Source organism: Strix aluco, chromosome 10 (genome assembly GCF_031877795.1).
Source record: "Strix aluco isolate bStrAlu1 chromosome 10, bStrAlu1.hap1, whole genome shotgun sequence".
Taxonomy (NCBI): Eukaryota; Metazoa; Chordata; class Aves; order Strigiformes; family Strigidae; genus Strix; species Strix aluco.
Genome location: NC_133940.1, coordinates 17,032,019 through 17,056,059, shown reverse-complemented (window position 1 = coordinate 17,056,059; position 24,041 = coordinate 17,032,019). Strand labels below are relative to the sequence as shown.

General features: G+C 62.1%; 2 protein-coding genes across 2 annotated transcripts in view; both read left to right on the top strand.

Annotated features, from left to right (window-relative positions):
- Positions 1-476: 476 nt before the first annotated feature.
- On the top strand, positions 477-6,302 carry UTP14A (UTP14A small subunit processome component). The gene is made up of 14 exons (XM_074835478.1): positions 477-608; positions 888-958; positions 1,203-1,267; positions 1,444-1,586; positions 1,751-1,906; positions 2,850-2,969; positions 3,051-3,145; positions 3,388-3,511; positions 3,603-3,680; positions 4,136-4,505; positions 4,672-5,069; positions 5,143-5,330; positions 5,402-5,501; positions 5,853-6,302. The coding sequence occupies exons 1-14, from the start codon at positions 549-551 to the stop codon at positions 6,123-6,125; spliced, it is 2,241 nt and encodes a 746-aa protein (XP_074691579.1). The 5' UTR covers positions 477-548; the 3' UTR covers positions 6,126-6,302.
- A 10,617-nt stretch (positions 6,303-16,919) lies between these two features.
- BCORL1 (BCL6 corepressor like 1) overlaps positions 16,920-24,041 on the top strand; it is a 30,722-nt gene continuing 23,600 nt past the window's right edge. Inside the window, exon 1 of the mRNA XM_074835477.1 lies at positions 16,920-17,043. The gene's annotated coding sequence lies outside the window, so the exon portion shown is untranslated. The remainder of the gene's footprint in view (positions 17,044-24,041) is intronic.

The window sequence follows — 24,041 nt, the reverse complement described above, 5'->3', positions numbered from 1 at the left end:
TGGCTCCGGGGGACCGGGGCAGCGCCCGGGGTGGTCCCGTCGGGAGGAGGCGGGAGGGGGTGTCGTCGTCGTCCCCGCCCAGCCGCCGGCCTCACGCTCGTTTTGGGGCTGCACACCCGTTTTCCTACTGTGCTGCACGCCCAGACCTTGGGGTTCGGGGCAGGGGCCCGGTGTTGCCCCTGGGTACGTGCTGCCGGCGAAGGCAGGGCCCGGCGCGCCAAATCCCAAGGGGAAAAAAAAAAAAGGGGCCATTGCTATGGAGACGGGAGCAGCGAGGGGCACAGCTCGCTGTTTGTTCCCCTCGCCAGACCCTGCCCTGCAGCCCCCCTGTTCCCGCCCCAGGGGCTCCCCGCGCCGGGGCCAGGCCGGGGCGCGGCCCCCTCCTCCGCCCGCCGGGCCCCGCTGCCACGGCAACCGTGACGTCAGGCGGGGCGGGCGGAAGCGCGGCGGGTGGCGGCAGCCCGGGCGGAAGCGGCGCGCTTTCCGGCTGAGGTCGCGCGGGGGACGGCGCGGCGCGGCGCTTTCCGGCTCGGCCGGCGTGCGGGGCGATGGCGGAGGACTGGCTGGGCGTGGAGGCGGCCGTGAGCGCCAGCGAGGGCGAGGAGGAGGTGAGCGGAGCGGGGCCGGGATTCGCCACCGCCGCATGCGGAACTTCGGGCGTCCTCCCGTCCGATGCGGCCTGGGGCGGCCTGGCCTGGCCGGGGGCGCCGGGGCCTGGCCGGGCGCAGGCCGGGGCTCGGGGCACGGCCGGGCGGTGGCGGGGCACTGGGGAGCGGACGCCGCTCCCGGTAGTGCCGGCCGGGGCTATCTCTGTGGCCGAGCTCCGCGCCTGCCGGGCCCCTGCCTGGGCTGGGTTGGGCTCTGTAACCGTGTCTGCCGTGTGCTAGGGGCAGGAGGATGGCGAGCGGCGGCATCAGCAGCTCCTGGAGGCGGTCAGCTCCCTCTCCGGACGGAGGCGGTGAGTGGGGGGTGTCTGAGGGGCTCCCGTGGCTCGGCCCTGCGGCTCTTGCTGCAGGCACGCTGCATTTCCTCCCCGTTGCCCCTGTGGGGCTGCACAGGACTGCTTTGAAAAAGGGGGCAGGTGCGAGGGTGCTCTGTTCCCTTTCCCACTGGCATCAGCTCCTCTGCTGTAGTGGCAGGTTGGAGGAGAAGCACACGGGGAGCACGCAAGGAGCCTTTTGGTTTATTTTCTTTTCTTGCAGGCGGAAGCTGGCAGAGCGTACAGAGGCAAGCACACAGGTGTCAGAGTTTAATGTCAGCTGTAAAGGTGAGACCCCCAGGAGGCTGAGCAGAGCTCCTGCTGCCTGACTGGGACAGCACTGCCTGCCCACAGCTAACGGCTTGGGATTTGCTGTATCTGCCGCAAATCTTTGGGCTGAATGCAGCTGCAGCCCTTTGAGTTGGTGATGCCACCCCTGTGTTGACATACGGGACCTTTTGTAGGTGCTGGGGAGAAGCTGGTTCTGTCTGAGCTCCTGCAGCCTATCCGTCCCAAATCTGCCCTGAGCACTGTGAAGAAAGAGCTGACCAAAGTGAAACAGAAGAAGGCGGTGGAGCTGCCACTCAGCAAAGAGGAGGCGGAGCGGGTAAGTGGGCCAAGCAGGCAGCAGAGGAAAGTTCTGGCCTTATGGGGCAGTAATGTTGAGCCCCTGAGTGCCCCCCTACTCCTCTCTGATGCTGACAGGCTTTTCGTGTTCTTTACGTCAGCCTTTCCCTACTCATCCTTTTACCTTCTTGCCCCTGCCTGCAGGTTGTGAGGGAAGCTGCCTATGTCAGGACCTCTAAAGACGTGGGTAAATGGCAGCAGGTAGTTTTGCAGAACCGACGGGCGGAGCAGCTGGTTTTCCCTCTGAAGCAGGAGATTGCTACGGTTGTCCCCCTGGAACAAGTGGTTTCAACATGGAAGGTGGGTGCTGTCGCGTGTCACGCAGCTCGCAGGGGTTGGCTGGGGCAGCTCGATGTCTCCTGGCTGCACTGGAAAGAGTGAGGAAGGCCCAGCCTGTAGCTGAGGCTCTGGTCAGGTGCATGCTGAGCTTGGGAAGATTCAAAGGGAAGTCTTTTGTGTTCCTTACATGTAGTAGATATGTAAATGCTCTCTGGGAGAAGGTAAGGTATGAGCAGAGGATTTGGAGCCTGCTCTGTCCCCTCTCCTTTTTTTAGCCTCTCAGCCCTAGATGTGCAGGCAGAGTCTGCCATTTCCCAGTCCCTGGGTTGAGCCAGGTGCCTGCAGGTGGCCCTTGGCCACTCGTGCTGAGGCAGAAGCGGGGTTTGGTTAGCCAAAGCCTGCGCCTCTGTAAATCTTCGTTATGAAAGAAGAATTCTTTTGGTTTTGAATGCGAGTTCCCATGAAGGTTGCACTGCTGACTGGAGAGTCGCTGTTGTCCTCAAGAGCTCTCCCAGCTCTCCAGGTGCTTAGGTGAGAGGCAGTCCCTGTTGAGTGCCCGAAATACCCGGCACTCGCCTTGATCTGCCCAAAGGTCCCTTTCCATTTTGGTGGGACGTGGTGTCGCATGGCCTGGAACTTGTGCTGCATGCTTCTTGTCCGGTGCTACCTGGTCAGCACTGCTTGTCTCCTGCGAGCCTCTTTCTCTATCCTGGAAGGAATTCTGCCCATCCCAACCCGGCGTGATGGCTGGGACGGCACCGAGGCAGGCCCGTAGTGAACCTTGGCTGTTGTGTGGGACCTGTGAGCAGGGCTGTGACCCCAGCCCTCAGAAGGAGGGGGGCACGCTTCTCTGGACTCTTCTGTGGACCTGCTCAAGGGTACCAGGGAGGATGGGAATGTCTAGAGGAGTGTTGGCTCTTGCAGTTCTCATCGTGGTCTTGCTGTGTCTGTTCTGTCCCAACAGGCCCGAACTCCCCTGGAGCAGGAGATCTTTGGACTGCTCCACAAGACGCAGCAGCCCATCACAGACCCACTCCTGACGCCGGAGGAGACAGCCTCGCTGCAGGCAATGAGCTTGGAGGAGGTGAGTGCTTTCCCCCCAGCCATGTCCCGGCTCTGCAGGCCTCTTCCTTGGTGCTTGCCCTCACTCTGCACTCCCTGGCAGGCCCGGCAGCGGCGGGCAGAGCTCCAAAAGGCTCGGGTTGTGCAGTCCTACTACGAAGCCAAGGCTCGGCGAGAGAAGAAGATCAAGAGCAAGAAGTAAGGCTCTGCTATTGCTGGGCTTGGTGCGGTGGGAGAGGGCTGGGTCCTGACCTTGGCTCTGGAGCTGACCCTGCCCAGTGTATGGATATGGCGAAAACATGGAGGAAGGCAGGGCGACTTTCCTTACCAGGATCCACAACATGTCGGGCAGCCTCCCACCCACAGCAGTGCTGCGTTCCCCAAGACCCTGCCCAGCACCATGAGGTCTCACTCACTGGCTCTCTGCCTTTGTGCTGCAGGTACCATCGTGTGCTGAAAAAAAGCAAGAGACGCAAGGCCTTGAAGGAGTTTGAGCTGCTGCATAAGTCGGACCCTGAGGCCGCCTTGGCAAGACTGGAGGAACTGGAGCAGCTCAGGATGCAGGTGCTGCTCTTGCAATTCTCTCCCAGCCCTTGGGAAGTCCCTGCTCATGAGGCTGCTCTTTCTGACTCTTCTCTCCTTCTCTTCCCCCCAGGAGCGGATGAGTCTTAAGCACCAGAACAAGGGAAAATGGGCCCGCTCCAGGGCCATTATGGCTAAGTATGACCTGGAGGTGAGATCACAGAATCATAGCATGGTTTGGGTTGGAAGGGATCTTAAAGATTATCTAGTTCCAACCCCCTACCACCATGGGCAAGGACACCTTCCACCAGACCAGGTTGCTCAAAGTCCCACCCAACCTGGCCTTGAACACTTCCAGGGAGGGGGGCAGCCACAGCTTCTCTGGGCAACCTGTACTAGTGCCTCGCCGCCCTCATCGTAAATCATTTCTTCTTCATACATAACCTAAACCTACCCTTTTTTAGTTTAAAGCAGTTGCCCCTTGTCCTGTTGCTACAGGCATTGGTATAAAGTCTCTGTCTTTCTTATAAGGCCACTTAATATATTGAAAGGCCACAATAAGGTCTCCAGTGGTGGTTGGGGAAAGGGGGAGACAGCTGAGGTGGGGCAAGGAGAGTGGGCATGTTGTTTCTGGCCTGCGTTGGAAACATCTCAGTCCCCTCCCAGGCCCGCAAGGCCATGCAAGAGCAGCTGGCCAGGAACAAGGAGCTGACGCAGAAGGTGCGGTTGGAGCTGCCTGAGGAGGAGCCAACTGATGTGCCTGAGGAGGACCTCACGTCAGGGACCGTCCCCACCATCCCTGCGGGTGCCAGTGGAGCTAATCCCTGGATGCTGGGGAAGCCCAGCGGCCCAGCTGAGGAGCCCAAGGTGCAGGAGGGTCTTGAAAATGTTGCAGTGCCTGATGCTGTGGAGAGCAAGGAGGAGATGGAGGAAGATGAGGAGGAGGAGGAGTTGTCAGAGGAGGAAGCTCTGCTACAAGACTTTGCTCAGAAACGGCACGTGCGGCAGCAGCAGGCAAGGAGCCTTGAAGAACAAGGTGGGGAGCTCACAGCCCCGGAGAGTGTGTGTCTGGTGTGCCGCAGGGTTGGGCAAAGGCAAGGGGGGTCATGGGGGCTGTTTTCTGCCCAGTTCCACACAGCTGTCCTGCTCTCTCCCTCCCTGCTCATGGGTGACTGTTTCTCAACTGTTGCCTCAATGCGTAGGTGCTGATGAGACAGAGGCAGTTCCTGAGCTGCCGGGGGACGGCCCCATCCACCCCATCTGTGCCGAGGAGCAGGCGAGTGTCGGGATCGAGCAGCCTCCCCAGGCCCAGGAGGAGGTCCTGCTGTCGGAGCAGCTGGGCCGGGTGCGGACAATGGAGGACGTTGATGCTCTGGCCTCAGAGGAGCGGGTGGAAGAGCAGGAGAAGCTGGTGGTTGCAACAGCAGAGAAGCTGGTGCCTGCAAGAGCAGAGAAGCGAGTGCGGCAGCAGGAGGAAGGCAGAGCTGGGGACAAGCGTGCCAAGAAACCAGCCAAGAAAATGATTAGCCTGGAGGCTGTGCTGGCTGGGAAGCCCCAGCAGGTTCAGTGCCCCAGCCTGCCTGTGGTCGTGGAGGAGGAGGTGAGCAGGACGGGCTTTGCCCCTTGGTCCCAGGGTGGGGTTGGCTGCAGGGGAGTGACTCGTCTCTCTGCAGGAGGGTGGCATCGACCAAAGAGGGGTGATCACAGAAGCCTTCGCCGGGGATGACGTGGTCGCTGACTTCAGCCGGGAGAAGCGCAAGGCAGAGGAGGCTGCGAAGCCACAGCCGGTGAACCTGGTGCTGCCGGGCTGGGGCGAGTGGGGAGGCACAGGATTGAAGCCCAGCACCAGGAAAATAAAACGGTAAGTGTGGAAGAGCTGCAGCAACGTGTCTCAGCCTGGCACTGGGGTCTGACGTCTCGCTTGCCCGGCAGGTTCCTGCTCAAGCCACCCCCGGCGCCTCCCAGGAAGGACCAGCACTTGCCCCACGTCATCATGAGCGAGCGGCGCAACATCCATGCGGCAGCACATCAGGTGGGTGACACCCGGCCTCTGTGAGCAGCCAGGCTGGCCCAGAACCTTCGTCACCCATTCCCAAAACGTCCTGAATCCCTGCCTGTAATCCCTGCCTGGCCGCTTCGTTTCCAGCTTTGATAACCCAGAGGCCAGCAGGGTGATGGAGGGAGGAGGAATTTACAGGCTGGCTGCTGTGCCAGCCCTCCTGGGATCTGCTAGACGAGGGGATTTAGTGAGGTGGTCAGTGTGGCAGGGGACTGGAAGGACAGCGGGAGTGGGTGCCGGGTGAGTGGGAGTTGGTGGCAGCATGGGACAAAAGCAGCCCCCAGGGTGCTGGGGGAGTTACCCCGCTGCGCTGTTTCCCCACAGGTCAGTGAGCTGCCCTTCCCCTTTGAGAGGCACCAGCAGTTTGAGCAGAGCATCCGGACACCCGTGGGTGCCACGTGGAACACGCAGCGTGCCTTCCAGAAGCTGACTACCCCCCGCATCATTACCCGAGCGGGCCACATCATCCAGCCCCTCTCTGCCGAGGATGTCCCCGACATGGCCACTGTGGCTGGCGGTGGAGCCAAGCCGGCGCTAGAAATTGTTCCCCAGCAGCCAGAGCCGCCCTTTCGCCGCCGGCGCAGGAGAGCGCGGTAGCTCTGCACCCGCGTGTCCCTGCTGCTCGGACTGGCACAGGCGGAGGAGCCGGGAGGGGCTCCTGGTTCTGTCCAGTACCTTCTCCCGCTTCCCCCCCCCACCCAATAAAACTCCTGGGCTGCCTTGTCTGTGCAGCCTGCGTGGCTGCCCTCGCAGCGCCCCGGGGCCAGGACAGCTGCTGCCCTCCTGCCTGTCCTTGGGGCCCCGCGCGGGGCAGGGGCCTTTGGCCGGGTGTAGCGGGAACAGCTCTAGCAGGCCGGGCTGGGAGGTACCGCTTGGGGCTGGGAGCGCGGCGCAGGGTGGGTGGAGCAGCCGCCAGCGCTCCCTCGGGGCTGGGTGGCACCTGCCCTGTGGATTTTGTCTTTCATACCCCCTTTTTCTTATATATAATATAGCATATATATATATATTTTTTAATCTTGGTTAAAGGGGCTTTCTTGCAGCCCTGCTCTGAGCCTAGCCACTGGGTCCTGCTCCTCAGTTCCGCTTGCAGCTCCAAAGTAACTTCTGCCCAGCTCTAATAAACCCGATCACCTGGAAAAAGGGGTCTGGGAGGTGGTGCTGCTGTTCCGCACAGGCTGGGAGCTGGCTCTGCCCCGGCGCAGCCACCCTGCCCTCTTCCTGCCCACCCCTCCCCTCAGAGGGTGACAGCGCGGTGCTCGGTGCGTCCAGCGCTAGCGGAGGGATGGGCCGGGGGCTTGCAGCAGCACGGGAGCAGGCAGGGATCTCCCCAGGCCTCTCTTCCTATGCATGTTGTGCTCAGGCCAGCTGGAGAAACGCTCCCCAGCCCGAGCGAAGGAGCCGGAGCTGCTGCTGTTCCGGGGAAATGCGTCCCTCGCACCAGCGATGCCTCCTCCCATGTTGGCACCGCGGCCTGCCCGGGGGAGCAGCCAGACTGGGTCCCCGGGCCCCTGCCTGTCCCCCGGGAGCGGGGCAGAGCTGCTGCGGTCACCCTTCTCCCCTGCAGCTGGGTTGTACCGGGGAAGGGGGGGGTTGTCCGGTGGGGCTGGGGCACAGGTGCCTGCGGGGTTGAGAGTGGGTGCCCTGTGACTCCCTGATTCCCACCCCAAAACCCCGCAGGGCTCTTCTGGCTGCTGGCGCTTCCCGGGGAGGTGGGGGCTGCCTGCGCCGTGACCTTGCCGGGGACCTGACCTGCAGTCGCTGGCCCCCGCACAGCACCCTGGGGCGGCCAGATAGTGCTTGCCTGCAGATGGGGCGGCGGTTGCGTTGCATGAATTTACCCTGGGCTGACAAAAAAAAAAAAAAGAAAAAAAAGGAAAGGAAGCAGAGAGCGTTTCCGTGCTGTGACGGAGAGCCCCTTGCTGGGCTGGTGGCCCCAGCTCGGAGCCTGGCTTCCCTCTGCCCTGCCTGCCCCAAAAGCCGTGGGAAACCTTCACCCCCCGGCGCTGGGGATGTCATGGGGGGTTAGGGGGGGTTTCTTGTTTGTTTTAGTAAAAGCCAAAGTGCCCTGGGGCCAGGGGAAGGCAGTGCCCAGCGTGGGGTGTGCGCAGCCCCTCTGCCTGCACCTCCACCTGCCCGCAGCCAGCCCTGGGCTCCCCAGCAGCCCCATTTTTCTAGGATCAGGCAGATTCCTGTGGCACTGCTGCCCTGTCCCTCTCCACGGGGACCCTCCCTCTCTGCCCCGGCCAGGCCCCCTGCCCCGACCCAAGGCTCTCCCTCCCTCATTCCCAGCCCCAGGATGGTGCCTGGCTGGGCTCGATGGGGTCTCCCGGGACCCAGACCATGGCCCCCAGCTCCCAGCACCGGGGTGCTCAAAGAGTACCTGGGCTGAGAAGGGTCTTGGGGGGCTTGAGGCCCAGCACCAGTCAGAGCAGAGCTGGCTTCAGGCTCAGAGCAGGGTCTTCACAGCGGTGTCCTGCCGTTTGCCTGCAAGGATGGGGAGTCCCACACACCCCTGGCCTCTGTCCCCACATTCACCCCACCCCATGGCAAAGGACTGTCTTGTGCTGTATGCTGTGCCTGCTGTGGTGCATGGTGTCCCCTGCACCCCCAGCGGGGTCTGGCCCTGCTGCAGGCTGGGCTGGGAGCTCCTCACTGCCCCAGAGCAGGAGTGATGCTCCCCGCAAGGGCTGGGGTGATGATGGCACCAGAGCAGTCCCTTCCTGCAGAAGACCGAGGCCACTGGGTCTGAAACCAGCTCTGGCCTTGGTGGAGCAGGCGGGTTTACAGCTGTCACAAGCTGGGACCATCTGAAGCAGCAAGTGGGACCTGCCAGAACATGGCCCCTCAGTTCAGAGGCTGCCTCATGCTGAATTTTGGCTGGTGGGTCCTGTGGCACAAGCGTGGCTGATGCTCAGCCAGCGTTGAGAGGGGACAGCTTCAACCCACAGAGCTGAATGTGCCTCATCTTGTGAGAAAGGGCAGCACTGGGCTGGACTTAGCTTGAACTGGGGCTTTCAGTAGCCAGAGATGCTTCAAAAGTAAATGCAGAAAGCATCAGCATGAGCTGCTGGGGATGAGTTAGAGGAGGGACCCAAATGCAGTATGAGGCAGCCTCTGAACTGAGGGCTGCTGGACCAGCTCACCCGCTCTGGCACAGGCTCCTCCGGAGCCGCTGTGCTCCCGCATCAAAGACAACAGTTGTTGATCTGACTTCCCTGCAGAAATAAATTTGCTGGGCACAGGGATGTCAGCGCTTGGCTTTTTTTCTAATTAAAAGCCAATTCCAGGTCTGCAAACCACTGCAGGAAAGGGGGACACCGGGGATGCCTGCTGGCAGCTCCCAGGGCAGCAGGGAGAGGAGCTGCGGCTGGGGGGAGCCACTTGCAGGGGGGCTGTTGCTCACCGTAGGGCAGAAACGGGCCGGGGAGCCCCGGGGGGCCCTGGCGCAGAGGAGGTGCTGCTGCGGGGCTGGGGACTGGGTCCCTGCAGGGACTTTCCTGGCCTGATCCTCGCCCTTCCCGTGGCACGCTTCAGCAGGGCCGGCCTCCGGCTGCCGCAAGGTGTGAGTCGGTGGGTACCGGGAGCTGCGGTGCCAGGAGAAAACCCCCCTCCTCACCATCCGCCATAACCCCTGGGGAGCCGCGGTGCGAGTGCGCACGCCTTCCCCCGGCCGCACGAGCGTTGCGTCCCTCGAGAGAGCTGCGAGCGGCTGCAGTTTGCTCTTACTGGCCTACTTTCTGGGCTACGTCAAAGCCGGGCTTACAGAGCCGGGAGCCTCGGCGAGGGCGGCCGAGCTGCTCCCGGTGCCAGCAGGGAGCGGTGGCTAATCCCGGCTGTGAGCGGCGGCTCCCAGCCTGGGCAGCCCAGCTTGGCCAGCACCCATGGGTGCTCGGCTGGTGGGGAGCCGGCAGCAGCCGTGGGCAGAGGGGCAGGTACGGGCAGCGCTGCCACGGGGCTGTGCCTCTCCTGGCGTGGCGTGCCCAGGCTGGGTGCCATGCTGGGGAAGCGGCGCAGCCACCACCGGTGTCCCCCCGAGCTGCCCCGGGGCAGGGACCCGGCCAGGGAGAGCGGAAAGCTGAGCCCAAGGGCCACTCCAGCTGCCGGGGAGCTGTTGGTGCAGCCAGGCTCCTGCACCCGCCATCCCGGGCGACCAGCCGGAGCTGAATGAAAGTAAAAGGCAGATTTAAAATCAACAAATAAAAGGCTTTTGGTGGTTGGTTTTCTGGGGGTTTTTTTGTTGTGTTTTTTTTTTAATGCAGGCTATAAATAACCTGTAAAATATTTCGTCTGGGCTATTTCTGAGGGTGAAATCTCTGCCCTCCAGCTTCCCATGCTGCAGGACATGAGTGCAAGCACCAGGACCATCACAGGGCCCCCCCGGCTGTCAAGGGAGTCTTGCACCCTTACTCACTGCAATCGGGGGATTTCTGTGCCCCTGAATGCCTCTGGCCCCCACAGCGTAGGAAATGGTCCTCCCCAGAATAGGCCTGACTGAGCCCCAGGGTGGGAGAGCGCTGAGTCCCCCCAAAACCCAACGGAGGTGGGAGGCTCTGCTTGGCACAGGGGAAGCAGATTTTGTGTTGGTATTTTAGGCACAGGAGTGCTACCCCCAGTTTCTGTGTCCCTCCAACCCCTGTGCTGGGTACAGGGGTGGCCTCTGCTCCATCCTCTGCTCCCCCAGGCCCCCTTCAGCCTTGGAGGTGAGTCTGACTCTTCTTCATCACCCCGCAACCAGGGGCACCCTGGGCACCCCCAACCCTCCTGCCGTGGGCACCTGGTGCCCGGCCAGCGCATCCCGGCCTGCACAGCCGCTGCAGCCGCGTTTCCGTGGAGATGGCATCTCCCGAGCCCGCACAGCCTGAGCGGGAGGGTTTCCATGGAGATGCCGTATCCAGCACAGCACAACCTGAGCAAGAGATTTCCGCCGAGATGCTGTAGCCGGGACCCTCGTACCCGCAGCAGGCCATTCCTGCAGAGATGGGTGGCCAGGGCCTGCCGCGGCTCCCCGAGTGGCATGTGGTGGCACCCAACCAATTCTCACCCCAAGTTCAGTGACAGGCACTAGGAGATGGGCAGCTGCTGGGTTTGAACAGTTGTTGGGGCTGGAGCAGTTGCCAGCCTTGTCACCTGTCTGGGGTGGGGACCGGGTCACTTTGGTCATGCTGTAGTGTGGCATTCTGGGTGTCCTGGAGGTGACAGGTCCCTGTCTGTCCCCAGCTGCCTGGGGAGAAGAGGGGGAAAGTCCCTGTATCCCTGCGATGAGTTTGTCCCAGCTGTCACCCCGCAACTCTCACAGCGATGTGCTGGGCACACCGGGGCCAGGGAGAGATGTCAGGGCCACTGGGCAGGGAGCGGGGCACCCTGCTTGCCCCTCACACCGGGGGAAACCAGGTAGCCAAGCCCCAAACCAGCAGCATCCCAGAGCTGGGGGATGCCTGGCTGGGCTCCGGCAGAGCCGCAGCACCAAAAACCTCCTGGGGGGGGGGGGGAAATGAGGGTCCCTGGAGGGGCAGGTTTGAGGCAAAGCCGGGGGGTGGGGGGGGGAGCAGAGGCTGTTCAGACAGGCGTCCTCATGGCAGGCGGCTGCATGGTACGTGTACCCTGGCCGGCACTACAAAAGCAGCCTTCGTTTAAACGCAGCTACCGCAGAGGTCGCAGTCATTCGTTCCGCACACAGTGAAATCCTGATTAAAAGCGAGCCCCAGCTGCAAAGACAAGGAGCAAGAAGTGCGGAAGCACCGCTGGGACACACTCCTGCCCACTCTGTGCCTGTGGGAGACACGGGGCCGGTTCAGCCCGTGCTGCCCCTCCCCGCCTCGGTCCTCTCTGCGGTCCCCGCTCCGCCGCCTCCGCTCCCTGCCCGACCTTCCCCCGGCTGCCCACGTCCCGCCCGGAGCCAAGGCCGACCCTGAGCCTCAGCGGGGGCTTCCCTGCTCATGAGCGGCAGCAGCCGGGTCCTCCCCGCGTCCCCGTGGAGCGCGGCAGCCCTCACTCCTGTGCCTCAGCAGTGGGGAGCTGCAACCAGGAGCCGGGGGGTTGATGCCTGAGGCTGGGCGTCGGTGGCCACTCCAGCCATCAGCTCCTGGGGGGGCCGCAGGCCCCCACGCAGCCCAGCCATCCCGGGGGCTGCCGGCAGTGCTTTCAGCGTCTCCAGGCACGGGCTGTCAGACGCAGCGTGCATTGCGGTCAAAGACCGGCTCTCTTTGTCTCCGGTTAAAATTAGGAGCCCTCAGCGGCTCCAGAAGCCAGACCGGGGGGGGGCTCGGGGGCTGGAGGACGGACAATAAAAGAGCTGGGGATCCGGTGCGGCAGCCCCGGGGCAGCCAGGGAGCACGGGCAGGCCCAGGTCTGCTCGCAGCTCTCCGGAGCCTCCTGCCGCGCAGTCCTTGGAAAGGGGCTGGAGCGGAGCCAGGGCTCCCTGCAGGCACCCCTCCCACCCCTGCCAGCCCTGCTGGGCTCCTCATCTGTTTTCTGGGGCTCCCCAGGCACCCCAAGCTCTGCTCACCCACTGCATCCTTCTCCCCTCCATCACTTCACCCTGCCTGCTCTTGCCCAAGCTGCCAGCTCTTCCCTCAGCTCCCAAGCACAGCACCGTTCCTCCGCTCCTTATCCCCATGATCCCAAATTCTCACCCGTCAGCGGCAGCCTCCCAGCCCAGGGCCTCTCCTGGGGATGCTGCGGAGGAGGGCAGCAGAGGCAGCGCGCTGACTGCTGACTCCCAGCTGCACCGCTCGCTCACCTGAGGTGATGCCCCATTTCTCCACCCTTCTCCAGCCAGCACGGAGGCCAGTCCCAAAAAAGCCCTCTGGAGTGTGCGAGGAGGAAGATGTCAGCCCTGAGCTCCCCGTGGTGCCCATGGAAGGTCCATGACATGAAACCTGCTTCCCAGTGCAGAAGCAGCATTATTTTGGCCCCTGTGGCTGGGTTCAAGGCGTCAACCTCTGAGCTCACAAGGGAGAGATTCAGTTTCTCCCGCAGGAGGTGGGACTCCATCACATGTCCCTCCTTAGTCCCTGCTGCAAACCCCTTTGGGGAGCAGGACTTGTGGCCTTCCTCCCCGCTCTTCTCCGTCCCCCAGATGCAAGCAGGCAGGAGAAGGCAGCTGCTCAGACAAAGTTGTCATCTTTTAGCTGCACCTTCAAACATGCTGCGCAAATATTTGTCCTCAGCGTGAGGATGGCTCGTGGAAAGAGGGAAGACCAGGTCTGTACTTAGAGCTGACGCCTCTCATCAGCGTTGCTGTGCCAGTAAGAGCCAGGTGAGCTGTCTGTCCACCATGGATGGAGCAGCACAGAGGCTCCTTCTTCAGAGCAGAAGGAAAAGCCCCAAGAAACCCAGAGAGAATCCACCAGGCAATGGATGCCTCATCTGTCCTAACGGGAGATCCCCTCCCTGGCCACAAGGCTGGTTCCTCGGACACAACTCCATCTTCCCAGGGATGCCCAAGCTCTGAGGCTGGGGTGTCCAGTGCAGGGCCAGCCTGGTGACAAGACACTCGTGGGGTGGACAGCTGGACGTGGCATCACAGCAGGCACGAGGTATCACCCCCACCACCCTTCTCCTGGTGCCAGGAGCTACAAGTTGACTGCACCGCCACCAGCTGTCACCACCCTTGCAGGAGGAGGAGGCTCTGAGATGCCCCGCTGAACCGGAGGCATCTGTTTGCATCTCCTGGCCTACCAGCCCTGCTGGAGAGGTGAAGAGCTGCTTGGGGACGGGCAGAGAGACTGAAATGGCCCCGAGAAGGGTTTGAGGTCTCTCCACCCGTGGCCTGGCAGCGAGCAGAGCGTGGCAGCAGCGTTGCTGTGGCTGGGGCTTGGCTGGGTGCGTTAGCCAATGCATTTCTGTTTCTGGCTTAGGGAAGGGGGAGTAATGCGGATCCTGCCCAAAAAACAGAGGAAAGGTGCAAAATTAAAAAAAAAAAAAAAAAAAGAAACAAAGTGAAGCAGTAATAACAAAGCAGCAGCAACATCGATTGCAGGCCAGGTCAGAGCCAAGTGCGTGAGCCCCGATGGCTCAGGGGACCACGGCAGGCAGAGGACACAGAGCCCCTTAGGTTCGGGGACCACCCTGAGCCCTCGGAGAGCACTTCAGTGCCATCAGACCTGCGGGGTTTGGCAGGAGTCCTGCTGCCCAGGCAGGCAGCACAGAGGAAACGCCGAGGCAAGGCAGCAGCCCAGGGCTGCCCGCCACTTCCCGCGGCCAGGCGGACTCCCGGGAGATGTGTCCCTGAGAAGGAGGCGAGTTAAAACGAGCCTCCAGCTCCACCCGCAGCAGGCAGCCTGGCTTTTTGCTGTTGAGAAATCACTGGTGAGGGTTCCCAATTGTATTTTTGCAGTGCATATCGATAGATAATTCATGTTGGCCTTTCTGCAAGTTAGTCCATGACTGGTGTCTGATTAACCACGCTCCCCGATAAGGGATGCTCCTTATTCCCCAGACTTTCCCGTTTCCCCGGAACACTAACATGAGAGCCACAGAATTTTTCAGCACCCCCTTTTAAAGCCCCTGGGCGCAAATCATCCCACCCTGAAGATGTTAAAGCATTAGTAGGTTCTAATTAAACCAGGAAGGAGCAGAGTGGTGTTAGAAGATGCAACAGTGGGATGCAGAGCCCTCCCGGTCGGTACCATGCATCGCTGAGTGCAATTCCTGCAGGGATGGGGTGAGGCCAGCTGCAGGATGAGGCCATTACTCAAACCGTCTGTTTGTAATCGCACGAGGATGCAAATAAGGTAGGTCCCAATGAACCCGGGGCTGGTTGTGCTTCTGTTGCAGGCTGTGACAGCCTGGCTTCCTAACCATCCGCCCAGCCTCCAAAGCGCCTCTTTGAGCATCTTCTCTGCCCACAGCCTGGCTGGAGGCAACAGGTAGGAGAAGATACGGATATAACGGAGGAGAAACTGAGTAATTCCCCTCTGCAGGAAGAGCTTCCTCCCTCCCGGCCTTCCTCAGCTCTCTGCCTTCCCCTAGTGCTGCCAGCCCCTCACATTTCACCAGCTACCCTTTGAAGCGCTGCCTGCTGTTCCCAAACCTTGCCCCAACCCGCATGCCCTACATGCCCAGCACCATCCTGCCCGAGGACCCATGCCCTGAACCGCTCCCAGAGCGCACCCGCATCCCCAAAGGGGCTACACACTGTCGCCTCCTGCCCGAGGCTGTTGCGGCCTTTCTGGCAAAAAAAGGAGCTCGTTCCTTTTGTAAGATATTTTTTCCCCGTTTCCGGCAGAAGGAAGGTTTGGTGCCGAGGCTGCGGGGGATGCTGCCAGCAGCAGCAGGTGACACCAGGGTGCGGGTGCCACCCTAGACGTGTCAGCTGGGGGGACGCGGCAGTTGCCTGTGCCCCGTGGGATGAACCCACCTCCTGGAGGGCCCCGGACATCGCCCATGCGGAGCTGAGAGGAGACTTTGCTGTCAGACAGGCCAAATCCGGGGGAGAAAACGGGCACCAGAGCAGAGCAGCGTGTCCCCCAGGCACACTCGAGTGGGAGCAGCACCACTGCAGGGGCTCACTGCAGCATCGACCGCCCGGGCACGGGGAGGGGACCTGGCCCAACCCCACCGGCGCTCGTCACGGGCTCGGGGGGCCGGGGTGCAGGAGCGGCACCGCCCCAATCCAAACCAACCCTGACGCCCCAGCACCCCGCAGCCCTGCCGGGGCCCAGGCCCCACGGCGCTGCCCCATGCCGGTCCTGCACTCCCGGTGCCAGCCCCCAACGGTTGGCCCCGGGGCCGCTCCGCACCGCGACCCCTCTCCCCCCCAGCCCGCTCGTCCCTGGCAGGACGGGCCCTCCCCGCCCGGCAGCGCTGGGACAAGCCTGTGCCACGCGTCCCTCCGCACCACGGACTCGAGGGGGGGCAGGATTTAACCCTTTAACCCTTCCCTCCTCCCTGCCCGTCCGTATCGTGCACAACCGGGGAGACTCGCGCCCGCCCCCCGGCCCCCCCCCCCCGCTCCGGCGGGCGGCAGCGAAAGGTCGCGGAGGCAGCCGGGGCCGCCGGTGCGCGGGGGGGCCGGGGAGGGAACGGCCAGGCCGGAGGCGTCGGATGGGGCTGCGGAGCCGGAGCGGAGGGAAGGCCGGGGCGAGGGGCTGGGGGAGAGGCCAGGCGCAGGCAGGGCTTGCCCGTGTCAGGCAGCGGGGCAGGGGAGAGGGCAGCGGGGCGGTGCCTGCGCAGGGCCCGAGCAGCCGGGGCACGGCCCAGGGCGGCGTGGCAGGGCCGGGGACAGACAGCGGGGCGGGGGACAGGCAGGGGCCGCGGACAGGGCGCTGCGGGGCCGCCGGTCCCCGAGGCCCGTGCGGGGGCCGGGGGCGGCGCAGCCCCGGGCCGGGCGAGGCTGTCAGTCGCCGGGGCGGTGCGGTGCGGGGCGGGCCCGGCGAGGCGGTCGGGCCGGAGCAGGCCGGGGGCGCGGCCGGGCACCGCCGAGGCCGCCCCGCGCCCAGCACCGCGGAGGGGGTACGGCGGCCGCCGGGCCTGCGGGCCCCGGTGCCGCGGGCGGGGACCGGTGAGAAACTTCCAGCCGCCGTGCCGTGCCGTGTCGTGCCGTGCCCCGCATGGCGCGGGGGGAGGCGCCTCGACCCCCGCCCGGGGCCGCCCCCGCCCCGCAGCACTGCCCGCCCGGCGGGGCACTGGGCCCGGGGAGAGAGCGGGGTGGGGGGGCACCCAGCGCCATCGCCGCCTCCGGGGCGGGGGCCCCGCGCCCACCTCGGCCGGGCAGGCGGCTCCGCGCCCGCTCCGCCGTCCCGGGCGGGCTGCGCCCGGGGTCACCCCCCGCGGCGGGCACCGGGGCTGCGGGCGCCGCGCTCGCTACCGGCGGTGCCCGTCCAAGCGCTGCCCGCTGCCGGGTGCCCAGCCGCTGCCCGGGCGTGGAGCGAGCGCCCGCCCCCGCTGCCTCCTCCTCCTCCTCCTCCTCCTCCTCCATCCTCCTCCCCCCGGTGCGGAGCGAGCGCCGCTCCCCGGTGCGGGCGCCGGTGCCCCGGCGCGGGGTCGGCCGTGTGTGTGTGTGTGTGTGTCTCTGTGTGTGCGTGGGGCTCCCCCCGCACCGTGCCGCGCCGCCCGGAGGTACCGTCCGCGGAGCGCGGAGCGGCGCGGCCCCTCCCCGGGCGGGAGCGGCCTCCCCCCGCGCCCCCTCCCGCGGGCTGTGCCGGGCGCGGAGCCCCCTCCCTCCCTCCTCCCTCCCTCCCCGCCCGCCCGTTCGTTCCCTCTCCGGACTCGGCTGGCTCCGCACAGCCCCCCCGCGCGGGCAGGGCTGGCCGCACGGCACGCCGGGAGCCGCAGTCCTCGGGGCGGCGCGGCGACCGGCCGGCCGGCGGTTACCGGACTACAGCTCCCGTCAGCCCCCGCGGCGGCGGCTCGCTCTCGCCCTCACACTCCGGCTGCCGCTGCCAGTGTCTCCGCCGCCGCCGCCGCCGAACCGCCGCTCGCAGCGCCCAGTGTCCGACCCGCCGCCTCGGGCAGGGGCCCGCCTCGGCCCGCCGCTCCCCCCGCCCCGCCGACCGACCGGCTCGGGAAGCAGGTGCGTGCCCGCCTTCCCCCCCACACCCCCCCCACACCCCCCCCCCCCCCCTTCTCGCTGCTCTCCGCCCCGCCGCCCCGCGCCGGACGCCCGGCCCCCGCTGCCCGGGCACCCCGGGCCCGCGCGGCCCCGACCCACCGCCGGGAGCGGGGGGAGGCGGACGGGAGCGGGCGGCCCGACCCCCCCGCCCGGCTGGACGGGGTCTCCATGGAAACGGTCCCGGGACACCCCCGGGGGTGGCGGCGCGGGGGGGGTGGGGGGGTGGGGTGGGGTGTGAGGGAGGGGGGGGGCGCGGGGGGGCGGGCGCGCAGCGTCCTGCGGCGGGACAGCGGGCGGGGACGGCGGGCACTGACAGCGCCGGGCCGGGGGGCAACGGGCGGGCGGCGACGAGGCTCCGCTCCGTGCCCCGCGACGGCGCGGCGTGCCGCTGCCCTGCCTCACGCGGCGGCACCGGCACCGGAGGCACCTGCCGCTCCCGGGGCGGCGCGGGGGGTCCCGGGGCGCCGCGGCGGGGCGGGGCGGCCGCCGGAGCGCAGCGCTCCCGGGGCGGCGGCCGCCAGCGGCGGGACGGCCCCGCCGGGCGCTCGCGGAGTTTGGCGGCGTGGCCCGAGCCTGCCCCGCCGGCCGCCGTGCCCGGGGCCGGCCGCGCCGGTAGCAGCTCCGGGTGCCGGCCGGCCGGGCGCCGGGCGATGGCGGAAGAGCCCTCCCCGGGGGCAGCGCGGCCGCCGCCGCCGCCGCAGCCACCTCCATGTTCGGGGCTGCCCCGGTGCGGCAGCGCGGGGGGCCCGGCCGCGGCCACCGAGGCTGCGGGACGAACGGCGGCGGCGGCCGGCGCCGCGCTCCGTTGGTGAGCGGCCCCGGGGGTCAACTGTTGAGCCGGGGAGGGCACCGGGGCCGGGGGGCTGCGGGAGCTGGCGCGGGGCAGCGCCGCGGGGCCTGGCCGCCGGCGGGGCTGCGGGGCGCCGGGGCGAAGCCCCCCCTTCCTCCCCGGAGCGCCCGTGAGGGCCGGCGTGTCCCGGGGCCGGGGTGGGGGGGAGGGCCCTGCCCGGTCGCGGCGTGGGGCCGTGGGCCGTGCCGCGGGGAGGGGGCTCGGGCAGGGCTCCCCCCCCCGCCTCCAGCCCCGGGGCGTCAGGCTGGGCTGAGGCCGGGGCGGAGCCGCGCCCGGTGCGCCGAGCCCGGCGCGGGTGCGGGGGGGCGGCCGGGCCCCCCGCCCGTGCCCAGGGTGATGGTCGGGCAGCGGCAGGACCGGGCAGGAGGAGGAGGCGCTTCCTGCCGCCCTCGCCGGAGAGGAAACCAAAACTCCGTCGATGGAGTGTCGGTACTCGGGAGGTTCCTTGCCGGCCCCTCGGTGAGTGGCATCGGTACCTTCATCCGAGCGTGGGTGAAGTCGGTTCAGAAAAGCACCGGGAAAAGGTCTTCCAGGCTAAAATAAAGAGGAAGCAAGTTTCTCCTCCTTGCAGAGCATCTGCTCTCCGGCACCCTCGTCTTTGCCGGCCGCCACTGGAGTTTGGGGGGATCTGTGTGAGGGAAGGGCTGGTGCATCCCGTGCCCTTCGCAGCTTGCCTGCACCCTTTTTGCCACGCCTGCATCAGCCTTCCCTTCCCCACTCTGCCTTTTTCGTCACCAGACTCGGGGTTTAGCTGGTGCCGGCACAGTGCTGGAGGCTGCGTGGTGCCCGTCGAGGGCGCCGGCTCTGTCACTGTCACCTGGGTCTGGAGATGCGTTTCTGGGAGGGTTTCAGAGACCAGGCTCTGGCGTGGTTTGGCCTTCAGAAGGAAACTGCCCTTGGGATCCCTGGGTGGTGGTGTGCAGCTTGTCTCCTGGGGATGGGAGTCTGCGCTCCTGTTGCAGTATTTCGGACAACGTGCGCCTTCTCAGATACAAAATTTTTTTAATGCTATCTGCCCTTAGCGGCTCTTTTTTTTCAGTCCTTAAAAATAGGGGATGGCAGGCTTTCGTGGGGACAGCCCGCTTGTCTTGAGTAACCAAAGGTTTGGTGACACCCGTCATCCAGCAGCCAGGACTTATCATTAAAGGGCTACCGAACGTGCAGCAAACTTTTTTTTTTTTTAAATGGGAATGGATTTTCTCTTTATTTCCAATTCCTCATGCTGAGTATCTATAATTACTTGTGGTGTTACTGTGTCTTTAAATCAGCTTAAGCAAATGCGTGTAGGCAAAGCCTGGCTCAGCTCCGCAGCAGTCGGGGCTGCTGTGTGGCCAGTGGGAAACCCAAACCGAGCCTGGGGCTGCCGCGCGGGCCGCGGGCCGGACCCTGCCCCTGGCACCGGCCCCTACAGAGACAGGCAGCAGAGCTGGCCTGGCCCGTCGGTGCTGGATTTTGTTCCGCACTGGTTGTCCCTGGTCAATTCTGCTACAGTTTCTGACCTCTGTGTGAGTGGTAACATAGTATAAGATAAACCATTTCCATTTTTACAGTTTTCTTGCTTAAATTTTTCCCTTGCTGTGGATCATGCCTGTTGTGAGTCCTGTGAGAGGACCGTCATGTTTTGTTTAATTTAATTTTTTATTTAATTTTTATTTTTTTGCGAGCGGTTTGCTTTAAAGGGGTTTCCTGAAGCAATGCTCAGAGCTGAATCCCTACTAAGGCATCTCAGGCAACTCTCAGGATTGGCACTTGCTCTGGACCTCTGTACCTCAAATGGATGCCCGACGATCACATATGAAAACAAATATAATTTCTCGCCTGTGTTACTAATGGCAACGAAGATTGCCAAAGTGAACAAACTATTGCAAGTGAAGGAGGCCGTTCCTGTCGATGCAGACCGTTTGGTTCTGAGCCCCTCTGAAGAGCCGCAAGGGCATGTGCCGCCTTCCTCTGCTGCTTTCGCTCACGTCGAAGTAGCCGGCTCGCAGGCGATAACACTCCAAGCGGCAAGTCCCGCTTGAGTTTCCAGTGGCCGACCTAGTTTTAAATTTTATAGCCATCCGTGAAAGAAAAACCTGCCTTCGAGGTTTCGCTGCTCTCTGGGGATGAATGTTACAAAGGTATCTCCCGCGGGTGTGTTTCCAGGGTCAAAGTGCATCCCTCCCGGCCTTCCACAGTGCCCCCTGGCCAAAGGAGCCGTGCAGCACCTCGGGAAGGCGAGTGGCCGTGTCCTCCCCATCTCTTGCTGCAAAGGGATGCGTTGGGCTTTCTCCTTTTTGGCACCCAAAGAATGGGAACTCTCCTTTTCCTTCCTCTGTACCACTGGCCCACTTAACACAGCAGCCGAGAGTGCTACTGGCACAAAACGAGCCACCGCCGATGGGCGACGTTTTACCGTGTCCATAAAAGCCCTGGAGCCCAGTCAAGTGCGTCGCTTTGTCTGTGGAGCTGCACCAAGTTCCTACGGACGTGACCCACGAGCTGCCCTCGGCCTCGTGAGGCTCGCGCCATGGCTGCCGCTCGTGCAGTGGGGAAAGGCGAAGCCGCTCTTCACCCCAGGGGAGCTTGTGCCGTTGTCTGAGCCCCAGCTGCTGGCAACAGTGCACGTCGCCGCTTGTCGGGCCTTTGCTCAACGCTGTCGCGCCGTGCTCTCCTACCTGCGTTGGGGGATGATATGCTGGCCCGGAGCCGGAGGAAAGCCTTGCACTGGGGGATTTTAGGAGACTGGCTGCTGGTGTTTCAGTACCCATCATCTCGGGCCTGCCCAGGCAGGGTGCAGCTGAGGCAGCAGCGATCTGTTGGTGCATAGCTCACATGCTGGTGCTAGGATGGGGGAAAGGAAAGGTAAGTGTCTCAAAATCCAAGTCATTGTAGTACTTGGAAGTGTACAGAGCAGGAAGATACATGAAAAGCTTCTTGGGGTGTCAAGGCAGCATGGTCCTAAAGTGGAATGTGTTTGCACAGTGAAGAAGTGGCTGGGGTAAGTGGTCTCTGTGAAGAACAGACCCCCTTTCTGCCCTCTTTCTGTACCCGTGGGTCTGGGCCCACCCCAGCTGCTGTAGAGGTGGCCGACTGTAGAATATTGTGTCTCTTGTTGACCTGATCAGAGCAGCATGAAAGTGGGTTAGACCAGATGACAGCGTAGACATGACATCCATTAGGGCAAACACCAACAGTACCGAACCCTCCGGTAGAAAACACTTTGCTACCTGTGGCTGGAAGTTGGGTGGCAGCCCAGAGAAGTTGCTTTATGTATTTGCCAATGCAAGTGCTTGAGAAGCTGAGCGTTGAGTCAGGTCAGGGAACTGATCCGGCTGAGGAATCATTTGTGTTTGGTGGAGGGGAAGAAGGCTGGCTTTCAGCGGGATAGCTTGCAAATCTACTGTGCAATTCATGTACCCCTCTGCCACATTAATGCTGGGATGGGAGTTGTGAGTGTGAGGGGCGGCATTGCGGCGGAAAACTTAATAAGGAAGCCTCACCTCGGGCAACTCAAGTTAGGATCTCTGAGAGCCGGGGAGCAGGCAGGATTTTAACAGGGGGTCAACATGGAGATTATGTGGGTTTAATTATCTTCAGCTGTGTGGGAGCTGGTAGGTAAGGCAATGGCAGCCTGTCCTGCACCCTCAACTCGGCCTGTGTTGAAACGCCAGTTGTCTTGGCGCTGTTGGGATTTTAGCGCAAGGAGGATTTGTCTAGAGATAATTATTAGAAAAAATCCATTCCTGAAGAACTTCCTCTTGTTTCCATCAGCTGTATGGTGGTATTTCAGAAGAGATAGTAATTTCTTGACTTAATCTAAGTGTAGCTTGGATTCCACGTGTAGCTAAGTCATGGCTAACCTGAGTAAAAACATACTTTTACTACAAGGAAAACATCTTCTGCTTTGCTTTTTCTGGATCCTGGAAGAGACTGATTTGCAGAGTAGCATCCTCTGCTTTTGCAAAACGATGAGAGGTTTTGCCTTAATGAACAAAAAACCCCCCTTGCTTTTAATTCACCATGTTAGTTTCATTGAAAATCTCTCCGAGGGCTTGTTGTTGAAGGTGAACATGTTCGGCACCTTTCTCGTTCGCACTTCTTAGAGCACGTTTTGTTTCGAGAGATTTAATATCACACGATGAGATTCTCCACGCAAAATGCTGTGTTGGTGTTCTTATTTCGTTCTAAACTAGTTTCCTTTGGAGTTAATTAGAATTGGCTGGGCACCTATTTAGCTAAATCAAAATAAGGCTGTGGTTTCATATACACTACCTTTGGCAGACATAGTGGATAAAGCAGATTCTGTGCCAGGCTGTGCCCTCTCTCCCTCTTGGTGAACCTGATCTAGGAGCTAGTATGGGTTAAAACAAATCCAGCCAGGGGAAAAAAAAAAAAAAAAAAGGGTTTTAAACAGAGATCAGCTCCCTGGTCAAGTTTACCAGGACGCTACACAGTTTCAGTGACGTGATTGAAGGGGTGAGGGGGTAGAAGGGCTTCAACAGTTTCTTCAACAGCTTCTTCTGTTCGAAGACAGGCACGTGAAACCATGCCCTAGTTGTGTTCTCCAAGGGGTTCCCACTAGTTTAATTACATCCGTTTAAAGTCGCTTCAAGCTGCACCAGTGTAGACGAGAGATTTGCTTGGTTTCCTTGTGTCGACTCAACTAAAAGTGTGTTTTGACCCAGGGAGGATGCAGTTGCTCTTTCTGGTTCAGCGTTGCATCAGGAGGCTGCTAATCCCTGCGTTTCTCAGTAAACTTCTTGGTCCGCCTTCCTAAGGATGCTGTTCTTTCGCTGTTTGCACTGGTTTGTGCTTGAGACCACGTCTGTTGTTTTTCTCCTGTTTTATTCCTTCTCTTAGCTGAAATCTTGATTCTTTTTCTCTTCTATTCTTCTTCATTCCCTGTGAAATGCCTGTCTTTGGCATGTGTCCCACATCGTCCGTAGAGGAGAGAGGCCAAGAATTCATGAAACAGTGTCTATCTCTGTTGCTATGTCCTGGCTCTCTTCTCCTGGCTGTTGTGCCTCCTCTGTTGACCAGCTCTTACTCGAGTACTCAAAATGTGCCATTTCTCCCAGCTCCTCATACCACCCTGTTATCACTTTTCCTCTGCCAGACCTATTCTCGGGTCACACCCGATCTGTGCTTGTTTGAGGCTTCAGCTCGGCTCCAACTCCTGTTCCACGTCGTGCAGCTGTACGCATCCCTGTCCCCCGCTGCACAGAAGGTCCCTTTTGATTTCTCCTGAAACATCTGTCCTGCTACTGTTCTCAGGGGCAGAACCTTTCTCCTCCCCTTCTTTCAGTTTAGCCTAAGATGGTGAAATCCCCGCAGATTGTTTGTTCCCCTATTTCCTTTATGTTGCATTTCTCTCCAAGCATCGAAAGACTCCTCCCCTTCCTGCTCCAAGCCACCTCTCATTCTCTTTGGGTATGACCCTGCTCTGTCTTAGCGTCTGCCCGCTCCCCCTTCATTGTCTAGTATTTCTTCCATCTTACCATGTGTGTCTTTTAGCAGGTTTTCCCCTCTTCTCTTGACCTCTGATTTCCGTAGTCTTGTTTGCTCACTTGTGCCCTCATACGTGCAGATGGGTCTGTTGTTTCTTTTTTGCAAACAAGCTGCCTTGCTCCAATTTCTCATATGTGCCTGGCCCTTCTTTTCTGTCTGGAGGATCCCCCCTGGCATGTCTGGGCTGAGGTGAGGATACCCAGCAGCAGCTGCGTTCAGAGGAGTCATTCAATTCCACACTTCGATCCCTTGAGCTGCTGGCCGGTAGATCCCTGCGTGGCTCATTTCAGCGTAAATGGATGGTGCAAGCTGCTTCTTGTCCCGTTCAGAGCTTGTGTCACCAGGAGTTTGTCAGGGAAGAGACAACTGACAGAGATTTGGGATCATGTGTCACTTTCAGCTTCTTCCCACTCTCACCCACTGCACCGAGAGCATTGCCATGGCTCTGTGCCTGCTTTACCTTCGGGTGTTTAGTATTTCTCTGAACGAAGAACCTCTTTGACAGCGTCTCTCTGCCTTTTGCAGTCAGTCCTACTTGGTTTGACCGAGTCCACTTGTTAGTACAGTAGATTCTCTCTTCCTTCGTTGCTTTTTCCCTGATACGACTTGAGCAGCAAAG

Excerpts from the sequence above, each read along its gene's own strand:
- UTP14A (XM_074835478.1), top strand. The coding sequence starts at position 549 with ATGGCGGAGGACTGGCTGGGCGTGGAGGCGGCCGTGAGCGCCAGCGAG. Across the intron at positions 1,268-1,443 it reads GTTTAATGTCAGCTGTAAAG|GTGCTGGGGAGAAGCTGGTT; the intron begins GTGAGACCCCCA and ends GACCTTTTGTAG. Across the intron at positions 4,506-4,671 it reads AAGGAGCCTTGAAGAACAAG|GTGCTGATGAGACAGAGGCA; the intron begins GTGGGGAGCTCA and ends CTCAATGCGTAG.